Here is a 12918-nt window from a genome sequence, read left to right as displayed (position 1 = left end):
TAAGCAGCCATAATTTGTCTCTCTCCTCATTTCAAGACTTGACACAAGATACCTACAGCAGAGCTGGTCTCAAATCCCTCCCTGTCAGATGCCTGGGATGCTGTCAGAGGGGATTTGCATTCAGGAGATTTAGGGGCTGTGTGGGTGCCCTGGGCAGGGCTGGTCCCATCACACATTGCATGTTGCTGTAAGAGGTACCACAAGGACAGGAACTTTCTGAGCGAGGTTTTCCTCTGCCCCCTTTGTGCAGGACCCGCACCAGCAGCATTCCAGGATGGAACTCTACGGCTATCCCTTGAAAGCCAAGTTTAACCAGCCACGGCCACCCCCTCCCAAGGTCCTGCCAGCGACCAACGTGGCCGCTGGCTACAAGAACCGCATTCCCTATAACCCCTCCGAGAGCTTCAACATGCCATGGATGCCCAACTCCTACTACAAAGCAGCTGCCCTCAACCCCACCTTGTCTCCCCTCACCGAGAGCTTCCCGGGGCTGCCCCCCACCAAGATGATTCCCTTCATTTCCGAGAGACCCAGCGGGGTCTTCACCCGGCACACGCTGGACGACTGGCACAGGTCCAACATGACCAACTACAAGGAGTCAGAGACCACGCGGCACAACGCGGAGCGCCTGCGCGCCGACCTCACCCGCACCATCAAGGACGTGTACCAGCAGGCCAAGAGGACGCAGGGGGAGAGCACCAAGAACCTGGGCGAGCGCATCAATGACATCGAGTACTGGAAGTCCGAGCTCTGCATCGAGCTGGACGCCATGATCAGGGAGACCAACTCCCTGATGGACATGCAGAAACGGCTGGAGAGAGCCTTGGCCGACACCGAGGGCCCCTTCCAGGTAGGGACCCTGCAACCCCCAGCCCACACATCTGCAGCCTCTCAAACCTCTCATAAAGCCCTGTAACGTTGGAGAGGTTTCAAGAAGAGCCCATTAGTTGAGTCAGTGATAAACAAATCCCCTGCATCTGCTGCATCCTCCTCCAGCACATGCTGAGCACATCACTGCAGTGTTTGTTTAAGCAGATATTTCTGTATCCAGAATCCTGGCTTGGGACACAAAAGCCTGTGTCTGACTACGAGGCTCTGGGGAGGTCTACACCGGGCCTGACAGGGGTCCCTGCACTCTGCTGTGGTGGCTGGGGACATGAGGGCTCTGTCCCTTTGCTTCCATGCTGATGTGGCACTCGGCTGCTGCTGTCAGCTGACCCTGCTGCCTCGGGCAGCTTTCTGCAGGCTGACATCCTGTGCCTGCCTGCACTTTCCTTTCCTGCATCCCCTGACTCGGGGACAGTCCCTGCAGGGACCCTGTCCTGCAGCTAGCGCTGATGTCACCCCTTGTCCCACCAGGTCGCTCACAAGTGTTTGCTCCATCGGGAGAAGAGGATGGGCATCGACCTGGTCAACGACGACGTGGAGAAACAGCTCGTCACGGTGGGTTTGGCACACACGTCCTGTGACCAAGCTGGTTCTACCCACACTCCCCTGAACAAGTCTGGCAGCCCTGTTCCCTCACTGGCTCTTCAGTGCTGCTGAGAGAACCCAGCCTTCTTCAACCCCCCAAACCTGCTGGTGCTCCCACCCAGCAGCGTGTCCCTGGGACAGGCAGGACGAGCTGGAAAGGAGCCGGGTTTGTGTGGCTCATCAGGCTCCTCTGACCCCCTTTGGGGAGCCTGTGAGATGGCCCTGCCTTTCTGAGCCCTGCCTGCACAGATCTCCCTTTGCTTGTGTGATCTCTGTCTGTATCTGCAGCACATTCTGTATATTACACACACACACGGAGAGGGCAGGGTGTGCCCGGCAGCTTGTCTGCTTTCCCCAGCTATATTAGTTGGGCTAATAAAAGATATTAACTCCACTTGCCCAGCTCTGCTTTGCTCAGGGCAGAGTGGCTGCAGCAGGACTGTCACTGCGTGCTCAGGCAATGGATTTGATTGGAATCATAAAAACCTGCACTCCTGCCTGCCTTTATCTAAGCTGCTTTAAATCATGAATTAAAAGCAAGCATGGCACAGCAAATGGGATCCTAATGCAGGGTACAGTGAAATATAATCACTGCAAAAGTCTCACGAAACTGGGAAGGAAATTGCAGCCCCTGGGCCTGTGAAGCCACTGCTCTCTTAGAAGATCTTTTGTTATGAGTCAGACCCTGAAAAATTAAAAGATTAGTTTGAAGGTCATGAGGGCTTAGGAAAATTATCAGAGCTGGTATCTCCATAATGCCATTTGGGTTTTTTAATGTTTGGGATGCATTTAGGCTGTGCTTTCAGCTGGCTCCTGCATTCAGGAGGAATTCAAAGTCCCTGGGTTTGGAGCACTGATCACCTGTCTGGAAACCCCCATGGGTGCAACAGGCTTGTGCTGCACCAAGGGAGCTGAGAGCAGCACCAGCCTTCCCCCAGGGGAGCTGAACCCTGCCTAGAACTGAAAACCCCTCAAACTGAAAACCCCTAAACCGGGTTTACACCACAGTCCTCTTGTCCCATACGGATGGGATTTCTTGAGGGCAGGAAAATGCCCCGGGACTGGGGATGGGCACGTGTGGCACCACTGGGCCGGGGCGCTGGGCCGTGCTCGCTGTGGGAGAAGGGGAATCCCTGCCGTGTGCCCCAGGGCAGGAGTGCCCAGCAGTGCCCAGCAGTGCCCAGGATGCCTGAGCACCATGCTGACAGGGCTGCTCTGCCTTTGCCCAGGAAATCAAGATCATCAGGTCCTGCTGGGAGAGGCTGCAGCAGTGCCTGGACACGGTGAACGCCCAGATCATGTAAGGAGGGCTGGGGGCCCTCGCTTTGGGGCTGGTGTGTGTTTGCAGCTGTGCCCCTGCAGATCCCCGTGGGTTCAGTCCCTGCAGGCTCTGGGGGAGGCTCTGGGAGCACAGAGGGGCTGAGGGGAGCAGGATGGGCACAGAACCATCCCACGGCTCCATTCTGCTGTTTGTGTGCTCCAGGTGCAACAAGGAGGCCCGGCAGGAGCTGGAGAAGGACCTGGCTGACAAGCAGCTGGGCCACCACATCGACAACAAGTGCTACCAGCTGAAGAACACCTCCAGAGGCATCCACTTCTTCAAGGGCGTGGAGAGGATCGATGCCACGTGAGCTCTGGGGCCCGCAGAGCAGGAGCAGGGACTGCCCAGCCCTCTCTGGGGGCACATCCATCCCTCCTGGAGACACCAGCCCGAGGGGTGCTCGCCCTCTGGGCTCTCCAGGGGGAGAAGAACCCTCTGCCCGACCTTATTAAACATTAGATCAGGGCTCAGAGCTCAGCCTGCAAACGAATTCAGCCCAGCACCTCTGCACAGCTCATTAAGTTTGTGCATGTTTCCAGAGATGTCTCAGTGCTTGCCTGAGTGCTCCTCACTGATGGGAGGTCTGGGGGCTCACCCCTGTATGGAGAGGGAGCTGAAATGACCCAGAAAATCAAGAAATGAGAGCGTGGTCCTGGGACAGGGTTCTGCTGCTTTTGGGTGCCAGGAATTCAACTTTGGCATTGCTGTAAATGAACAGTGACCTAACCCAGCACTCACAGAGAGATGCCCAAGTGGCAAAGGGCTGAGAGAATAAATCTGCCCACACAAACCCATGAAGTTTATGGAGAGGCACAGATTGAGACAATTTTTCTAGTAGTTTGAATAATTATTCACAGCAGAGCTCAGACATATTTAGACAGGCAAATGGATTGCAGAGGATCGAGGCTGAAATTCAGAGGAGGGTAAAGTGTGCCAAGAATCAGCAGGTTTTAAATGGAGCTTATGTGGTATTTAAGTCTTTTGTTGATCTTGTTCTGGACTACTGCACAGGCAGGAACTTCATCCCAAATGCACAGACAGGGAATGGAGTGGGATCTAAAGCTTGTTTGGTTTAGTGGGACACTGAGATGGGCTGTGAGCAAAAGGAATTGACTGAAGTGTGATCTGTGTGTCCTTGTGAGGCTGGGAATTCCTTGCCACTTAATGCCTCGAAGGTGCAAATAGAGCTCCGATTGGAATCTCTGTTTTTTATGGGAGAATCTTTTGTTTGTCTGAACTTTCACAAGTTATCTTTGTGAGCACTTCATAAATATCGTCAAACAAATGGGGTCCAGCCCTCATTTGATAAATATCATCAAATGAACGGGGTCCAGCCCTCATTTGATAAATACCATCAAACCACCCAGGTCCAGATGTTTTAGTTCCCTGCAGTTTAATTCCCAGCACAGGTTTCCTTGCCTCGCTCTGCAGCGGGGTTCCAAGGCCGTGCTCTCCCCGCAGGGTCTCGGTGCCCGAGACGTGGGCCAGGTTCACGGACAACAACATCTTCCGCTCGCAGAGCGCGCGCGCGGCCTCGGCCAAGCTGCGCGCCAGCACCGAGAGCCTCCTGATGGGCACGGCCGACGAGATGTGGCGCCAGTTCAGCAAGGTCAACGACGCCTTCACCAGCCGCATCACCGAGATCGCCAACGCCAAGAGCAAGATCCAGACACACCTGGCCAAGGTACCGGCCCCGCCCTCCCCAGGGACGGCGCTGTCCCTGGGCTCCCTGCCCTGCTCTGCCAGGCATGGCAGGGGGAGAGCAGTGATGGGCCCTGGCTCGCAGCTCTGGGACCCTTGGGAAGCGTCTTGGGAACGGCTCACAGCCGTGAAGTTTGCAGGGGCTGACAGCAGGTCCTTAAATAAGAGCCATTAAAATTTTTCCCTGATGGATGATCCATTCTTGCAAGCAGCAAATTTGGGAAGCTGGTAATCGAATCGATCCACCACTGCTCCTAAACCACCTCTGCTCCTAACTCTTCTCTGATGTGGCAGCAAGAGCAAAGAGATTTTCCCTGAAAACTCTGCTGGATCTGGGCCTTGATGTCGCAGAGCAACAGTGGCCTGAGCCCAGGGGCTGTTTATTGAACTTGGGTTTTTTCCTGCACCAGCAGGAGAGAAGGGAATGATGTGATCGCTTGAGAAGATCTCTTTTCATCGATTCCTGTGTTTGTCTCACCCCAGACACGGCAGGAAATCTTCCAGCTCGAGACCAAGATCCAAGTCATCCAGAAGACCATAAGGGACAAAGAGGTTCAGCTGAAGGTGGCCCAGACCCGGCTGGATGAGCGCTCGAGGAGGCCCAACGTGGAGCTGTGCCGGGATGCTGCCCAGCTCCGGTGAGGCCGGGCTGCCAGGGGCTCTCAGGAGCATCTCTGCATGGCAAAATGGCTGTTTTCCCTAAATATTCCTTCCATAAGTGCCCTGGTCAAACCTAAAGCACTGAGCAGGTGTTCAGCATCTCACACACTGCTGGTTTTTCCATCCTCCACTTGTTCCACATTCCCTTTTACCTCTCCCAGTGTCCTGTCCTGCTGTGTGTGTCTCCTGTGCAGAAACCCTGCACGGGGAAATCCAGGAGGGTGAACCAACAAAGCCACAAACCCAAAGAGAAATGGGAAAGCAGAGCTGCTGGTCCCTGTTCTGGTGGCACAAGCTGCTCTGACAGACGTGGCTGAGCATATCCAGAGCTTTGGAACAAACTTCTCCACTCCTCCCCGTGGAGCTCGGGAGGAGCTCTGCCCTTGGCTCTCCCATACCAGGGCACGGGGGTGGGAATCACCTGAGTGTGCTGATGGGGGGACTCTGTGCCCAGAGGGCCCATCTGGGTGGGCACCACCCCACGGGGGTCTGACGGGTCCTGCTGTTGTCCAGCCTTGTCCAGGAGGTGAACGAGATCAACGAGACGCTGCGGAACCTGCACCAGTGCCTGCGTGCCTCCGAGGACATGCTGCAGATGCTGGTGCGCTCCAAGGGGGTCCTGGAGCACGACCTGGTGGTCAAGAACAACTCTCTGTTCATCGACCAGGAGCGCTGCATGGGCATGCGCAAGAGCTACCCCAGCACCGTGCAGATCCTGGGCTACGTCTCAGCCGGGCTCACCTGAGCGCCCGGCGCCCACGGCACGACGCGTCCCCCCTTCCCCAGCTGCTTTGCAAATATATTGTTGCAATTTCACAACTTTGTTAGCGTCTCATTTCCTGGGGTAAACTCCGCGTGGAAATTAAATGAGTGTTTTGTTTGTTGGGTTACCAGGATGATTCTTTTTTCCTTTGTCGTTTTCTCTTTCACCGCGTGCCAGGAAGGAGCTGAAAATATCCTGTATGTCACCAAACCCACCCACGGGGATCCATCCCTACCCTCCCAGTCTGCGCTTTCAGGAGAAAAGCTGTTGTGTCTTCCTCCTTTTGAGTGTGTGTGATGTGGAGAAGGCACAAGGGGAAGTAAAGCCACTTGTCAGAATAATGAGCTGCTGACATCCAGGATGGATTTTTAATGGTGCAGCAGAAGAAACACAAACTGTCCCGGAAATAGTTGCAGTTTGTGCTGTTCCTAAAATAGAAAAATGTGCATTTTAAGCTGATTTCTAATGATAATTGTCTTGCTTTTGAAAAATGTTAAATGCCATCAAAAATGTCAGTGCTGCGGTTTTAAAAAGAGGAAGTAGATTCGACTTGGAGAAAGTTCATTGAAGAAAATGCTGTGGGTTGAATTTTGGGTTCCTGGTTTAACCTCTCACGTGTAGTTCCTTGACAGGAGCACCAAAGCTCTTTGAAGATAAAGAGATTAATCGGTGTTTAAGCCCCTGCACCTTCTCTCCTGCTGTAAGGCCTGATTTTACCAAGCACTGGAATCTCCAGAGGGATAGGTCTTCAATCAATCTGAGGCTGAGTGTGAAAGTCACGTTGCAGTTTCTCTCCTTGGGCTATCGCAACTCTTGAGTCTTTAACCTCAGCTGCTGAGCTCAGCCTAAAGCCCGTGGGCACCAGGAATCCCAAAGGGGCAGCAGCTCGAGTCCCTCCCTCCCCTGGGAATCCAGGGCAGGGACCCCCGGCCCAGCGTGGGGCTCACAGGAGCTGGGAGCCCTTTCCTCGTCTGCCAGCCCCGATGGCTCCTCCTCACCCCACGGACCCTCTGCCCTCCCTGGCCTCCCCATCCTGGCAGGATCTCTCTCCCAGCACCAGCCCTAAACAGGAAGCAATTGTCTTTCTAACCTTTTTTTTTTTCTTTACTAGCACTTCTTTTGTCGAGACTAAAAATAGATTTCCTCTACTTTGTGCGTGTCCTGGGGCCAGAGCCCGTCGGAGGCAGCAGCCACCCTTCCAAAGGAAAGAGACAGCCGTGAGCAGAGAGACTGCCCAGCTGACCTCACCCTCCCTCTCTGCCCTCCCCTGCCTCCCAAAGGAGCCAGGCCCAGCTGAGCTCAGTTTGTGTCAGCACCCTCTGGCCTCGGGCTGCCCCGTGCTGCTCTCTGCCTGTGCTCCCGTCCCCAGCCCCGGTGATCTCGGCTGCTCCCCTTGTCTGCAGACCCACTCCAGATGTGCTCAGGCAGAGCTGCCAGGCCTTTGGGCCCCAGGAGTCTGTCCCCAGCTGAGTGTGGGGCAGCAGAGGCACCCACAGCCCTTTCCTGGAAGGCTCCAGCCTTGGAGTACCCAGAGCCAAGTCCTGGCACCAGCCACAGCTTTGCCTTCGCCTCACTTCCACCTTTGGTTTGAGTCATGTCAGAAATATCTGGGCTCTGTGTTACAGTGAGGGCACACCAGGATCAGTCTCCACTTTTCTCCAAGTTTGCTTTCAGAGCTCCCCAAACACTGATCTTTCCCATGGCTAGCTCCTTTAGGGCTCTCTCCTAACTGCCAGCAATTATGTGGTGCTGCAATTACCCAGCTCCATTTTCTCTCGCTGTCCTGGCCTCTCCATGCTCCTTTCCACAGCACTGCCAAGGAGTTTCTTTCCTCTGTTTGAGCCATGACCAGAGGAATTTCAGCTTCAGCTCGTCTAATTTCTTTCACAAATACTTTCCACTTTCCTGCAGCAATTTCCCAGACGTTAGAGAATTCCCAGGTCCCTCTGGGGTTGCGTTCTCTCCACGCCAGTTTTCCATAAGTTGACAGAACTGATGTTACTTCTTCTGGCAGCTGACACCCCCCAGCCCCCCTGACACGTTGGTCAGGGCATCCTACAGGTGCTTCAGTGTGAGTCTCAGGGTGAGTTTTCTTCTTGCCCCGAGGGGAGCCTGCCCTGCCACAAAGCCCTGTCAGAGGGGTCTCCAGGGACGGGTTTGGGTGCAGCTCCAGTGAGCACCAGGCTCTCCTGCACAGGGAGGGTTTTGCTTTCCATGACAGAGCTGCTGCTGAGTGAAGCTGCTCCATGTAATCCCTGCAGGGCTGGCTCTGGGATTTGAGCGGCCTTTGATGTGCTGGGGAGATGAAACAACAGCCCTGCCTCCTCCTGCTGATGGCTGAGATGCCTTTGCTGCTGTGCCATTAAATGATTTCCTTTCAGAGATCATTTCTAAATCACGGCCCAGGCCCATCATCTGCCTTTCTGTACTGAGGGGATGGCTCCTTTCTCCACCAGAGCGACGTGTCTGCTTTTATTGCTATTTATTGCTGGTTTATTGCTGCCTCTATCAGCCAAGTTGCTGAGAAAGTTACTCTGTGGAAATTCCTTTGCATCTTACAACCATATTCCCACCCTTCTGCATCATTCCATTTGCATCACTGCTGCAGAGCTGGATTTTTTTAAAATTAATTGTTTACTGACTGGAGGAGAGACAATAAATTAATAAACCCAGGACGCTGTCGCCTTGTGTCAGTCCAGGATCCAGGTGAACATTCCAGGCAGGGCTAGCAAGAAACTTCTCAGAAAGGAGATTTTGTTGCTTAAGAAAACAAAAATCATTGAATGTCCTGGAAGGGTCTGATATGAATTTGAGTGAAATCAAAGCTTGCCAAAACCCATGTTAACAATGTATTGCATAACTTGTGCAGATTATTGAGCTCAAGGGAGAGAGAATTCCCCAAACAGCTTCAGCAGTCAGAAAAAAAAAACAGCCCTAAACTCATTGCTATTATGGAAAAAAAGGGAGAAAACTTTGGCAAAACGCTGAAGGAAAATTCGGGCAGTGTAGGATCCCAGAAATGCTTGTGCTGGCTCAGAGCACAGTGCAGCCTCTGGTGCAGCCCCTGCCAGAGCCAACAGGAGATGCTGAGATAAAAGCAGCAGAAGGCAGCAAGAACTCTGTGAGATTCTCCCAGCCCACTTTCCCAGCTTCCAGCAATCAGCATCCCAAGGACTTCCTGAGCCGCCAGGGCTGCCCTTGGGTTTAATATCCCCCAATGGATTTGTTCCACATGCGCTCGTCCCAGCTCTCTGGGAGCTCTGCAGCTTCCGCTGTGTCCCTCAGCGGGGATGCCCAGGGCAGCCGTGGGACTCTGGGGACCCTGCAGGGCACAGAGAAGGGGCCACCCCTGGCACTGCTGGGGCCAAAGGTGTGGCTCGAAGCTGGTTTAGACCTGTGCCCTCCATAGGGTCTGCTCTGTGCTGCCAGGAGAGAAGCACAAGGCAGCAGCTCAGAAAGTACCTGAGGATGTTCCCAGGCCCAGCTGGGGAGCTCAGTGGGTTTTTTGAGGGTTTTGGGGTCAGTGGGTAAATGCTGGTATCCTTGAAGTCAGTGGGATTTCCTCCTGTGATTTCAGCCTGGCTCCATCAGTGTTGACACTGCCTGGGAGTGGAAAGCAAAAAGTTGGATGAAGTTGGTTTGGGGGCATGAATGCAGACAGGACCAAAGTATTTCATAAATTCTTCATGAATTGGTAGAAAACAAACCACGAAAAATAAGTCAATATCTCCAAGATACATTAGACACCTTTTGTTACTGAAGTTTGCTGAATATAAAGTCTCCCTTTATGTCTTTTTCTGGCTGAAATATTTTTTCCCAATACCAATTCCACCTGTGTAAATGTATTTATATATTTACATATACATACATAAATCTATATACATGTATATGCATATACACACACACACACACATATCTATATATATAAATATACACACACACACACATATATATATATATAAATATATACACACACACATATATATATATATACACATCTGCATGTGTGCTCTTTGAGGGACCACTCACTACAGATCTTGCACAAAGTGCAGCCAAACCATATCTTGCTCTCCTCCTGTTCCTGGTGGCACAGTCGTTTGAAAACAGGATTTTCCCCGCCTCGCTCCCTCCCCAGCCCCCAGGAGGGGTTTGCTGATGGCAGCGCAGATTTCGGCCCCTGCCCTTCGCATTTCAAACCCTCCTCGTGAATGGTCGTCATCACCAGGGTAGGGAACAGGAAGCGAGTCCCTAAAATTGTGATGAGAGAGCAAAATGCGGGGTTAAACGAGTTCATCCTCACCAGGACATACAGAGGAAATGTTGCCTTTCTGTGTAGTTGGAAACGGTTTGTCTTAAGAGGGGTTTCCTTCACCTGGCCCGAGGAAAGGGCTGAGCAGAGCCCTGAAGAGCTGGGTCAGTGGATGTCACAGCTAAATGAGCATTGGATCCATTTCAGCCCATCCCTGGCACAGCCAGAGGTGAATCCTGGCTGTACACAAAACATTTTTCCAATTTATTGTGGTGCCTGCTCTGATTTTGTTGGGGGTGGCACTGCCAGCCTTGCTCACCCTGAGCCTGAGCGGGGGCAGCTCCGAGCGCTGGGGAGCACCGGGAGCTCCTCCAGCCCTTCTGCCTTGGGTGGGACCTTGTTCCTCCAGCAAAACCCCGAGGGCTCTGCTGGGACCATCCTGAGTGCCCCGAGGGCTCTGTGATCATCCTCACTGCCCCGGGGGCTCTGCTGGGACCATCGTCACTGTCCTGAGGGCTCTGTGACCATCCTCACTGCCCCGAGGACTCTGCTGGGGCCATCCTCACTGCTCTGTGACCATCCTCACTGCTCTGGGACCATCCTCACTGCTCTGGGACCATCCTCACTGCCCCGAGGGCTCCACTAACCATCCTCACTCCCTCCTCTCCTCTCCCCCCGGGACAGGCTCTCTCCAGCACCTCGGGCTGAGGGCAGGTGTGGAGAGGAGCTTTGCCCCAGCCCCAGAGCTCTGTCACAGCACTCCCAGCAGCAGCTGATGTTTGCCCAAAGCCCTGCTCAGTTTGAGCAGTTCACCTTCCCAAAAGAAGTGTCCAAGGAGCAGGGGAGTGCTGTGCTCTTCTTTTCTCCCTGGGCTTTCTCCACTGTTTCCAGCCCACAGCTCTCAGCCAAAACTGGCTTTGTTACCCACAGACTGCTCTTTTCCCTGGTTTGACTGTCAGATATTTCTCCCCACGCCTAAGAAGCTGCTTTTGGCACCTTTTCAGAAGCAGAGCAGGGGTGGTTTGCTGTGCCAGGCTCACGGAGGGGCTCGGGAGCTGTCAGTGACCCCGTGCCTTCCCCGCCGTGCATCCCGCTCTGCTCCGGGGAACAGCCTGGATCTTCTGTCCCGGAGCAGCAGCTGAGATCTCACAGCGGCAAACCCAGCCAGAGAATGGTCTGTACCCGAGCCTGGATGGCAGCCCTGGGGACAAGACCTTTCCAAGCCCTTTCTCTCAGCCCTGAGCGTGGGGGCTCCTCCAGGCACCCGGCCCAGGACAGCCCCCATCAGCCTCGCTAGCCGGGAATGTTCTGATGGTGGCGCAGGTGTTCCTGCCCTCTGGATGGCACTGACGGGCGTCACAGGGACGCGAGCAGCAGAGGAATCGGCGGGGTTTTTGGAGGGGAAGGGAATTGCATCCTCTGGAATGTGCTTCAGCCGCTCGGAGCTCCGCTCTCACTCTCTGCCGATGCCTGTGCCGGGACCCCTTCCGTGAGCGAGGAGCCCGTGCTGCGGGAACAGCCTCTGCTTGCCAGGAGAGAGGAGCCAAGCACGCTTCCCCGGCTCCCTTCTCCCAGGATTTACAGTCCCGGTGGCTGGATGCCGAATTCCCTCGTTCGTGCAACAATGCGGGACGAGTCTGGAGCTGGTGCAGGAGAGGGGGGCGATGGGGGTCGGTGTGAGTGCTCAGGACAGCGCAGGATCCTGGCGGGACTGTTTGGGAGCTGGGGGTGCACTCTGTGTGTGTGGGGCTGTCTGAACACACTGGCTGTGCTCGAGGAATGAGCGGGGGCGGCAGCACAGCCACCCCTTCCCTCCCGAGCACCTGAGTCACAGAATCCCAGAAGGGTTTGGGCTGGAAGGGACCCCAAAGCCCATCCAGTGCCACCCCTGCCATGGCAGGGACACCTCCCACTGTCCCAGGGACACCTTCCACTGTCCCAGGCTGCTCCAACCCCAATGTCCAGCCTGGCCTTGGGCACTGCCAGGGATGCAGGGGCAGCCCCAGCTGCTCTGGGCACCCTGTGCCAGGGCCTGCCCACCCTGCCAGGGAGCAATTCCCAATTCCCAATATCCCATCCAGCCCTGCCCTCTGGCAGTGGGAGCCATTCCCTGTGTCCTGTCCCTCCAGCCCTTGTCCCAGGTCCCCCTCCAGCTCTCCTGGAGCCCCTTTAGGTACTGGAAGGGCTCTGAGCTCTCCCCAGAGCCTTCCACAGGCAGAACAGCCCTAACTCTGAGTGTTCTCCAGAGCTGTGGAAAATCGCACCCTCTGGATAGTGAAAAGTTGCTCAGTTCTACCTAATTTGGCTCTCGAGTGCTAAGAAAGGTCGACTCCAAGGGCTAGAACCCCTTCAGCTCAGCCAGACGCTCGTTCCCCAAATCCTGAGCCACGGATCCCGTCCAGGGCTGCGCAAACCCCCGCGATGCGCGGAGCTCTGTCCTCCCGGGCACGGCCGGTCCTGCTCACGGCGCCCGGGGCTGCCCCGCTGCGGGCACCCGCACCCTCGGGGCTGCTGGGAGAGCGGGGCACGGCCACCGCTCCCCGCCTTCCTCCAGGGCCGCCTGGGGGCTCAGGACAGCGGGCTGCTCGTCTCTTGTCCCCCCAGATCTCCTCGCTGTGGGGCGGGAGCGGCTCGGGAGCCGTGTTCGGGACGGCGAGGGCTCCGGGAGCGGTGCCCGGGGGCAGGCGGCGGGGCCGGGCGCTGTCCCGTTTATAGGAGGGCGGCGGGCGGCGGCTGAGCCCTCCCCGTGCC

General features: G+C 55.2%; 1 protein-coding gene across 1 annotated transcript; it reads left to right on the top strand.

The window, feature by feature from the left end:
* Positions 1-274: 274 nt before the first annotated feature.
* On the top strand, positions 275-5900 carry TEKT3 (tektin 3). Its single transcript, XM_071452801.1, has 7 exons — positions 275-850; positions 1360-1443; positions 2703-2773; positions 2957-3100; positions 4256-4478; positions 4979-5133; positions 5669-5900. Exons 1-7 carry the CDS (start codon positions 275-277, stop codon positions 5898-5900), a joined length of 1485 nt encoding a protein of 494 aa, XP_071308902.1.
* Positions 5901-12918: the final 7018 nt, after the last annotated feature.

The sequence above is a fragment of the Agelaius tricolor genome, unplaced genomic scaffold, assembly GCF_023055355.1.
Source record: "Agelaius tricolor isolate 1412-34295 unplaced genomic scaffold, bAgeTri1.0.p SCAF_35, whole genome shotgun sequence".
Lineage (NCBI taxonomy): Eukaryota > Metazoa > Chordata > Aves > Passeriformes > Icteridae > Agelaius > Agelaius tricolor.
The sequence above is the reverse complement of the archived record's forward strand: the minus strand, read 5'-3'. Positions and strand labels throughout refer to the sequence as shown.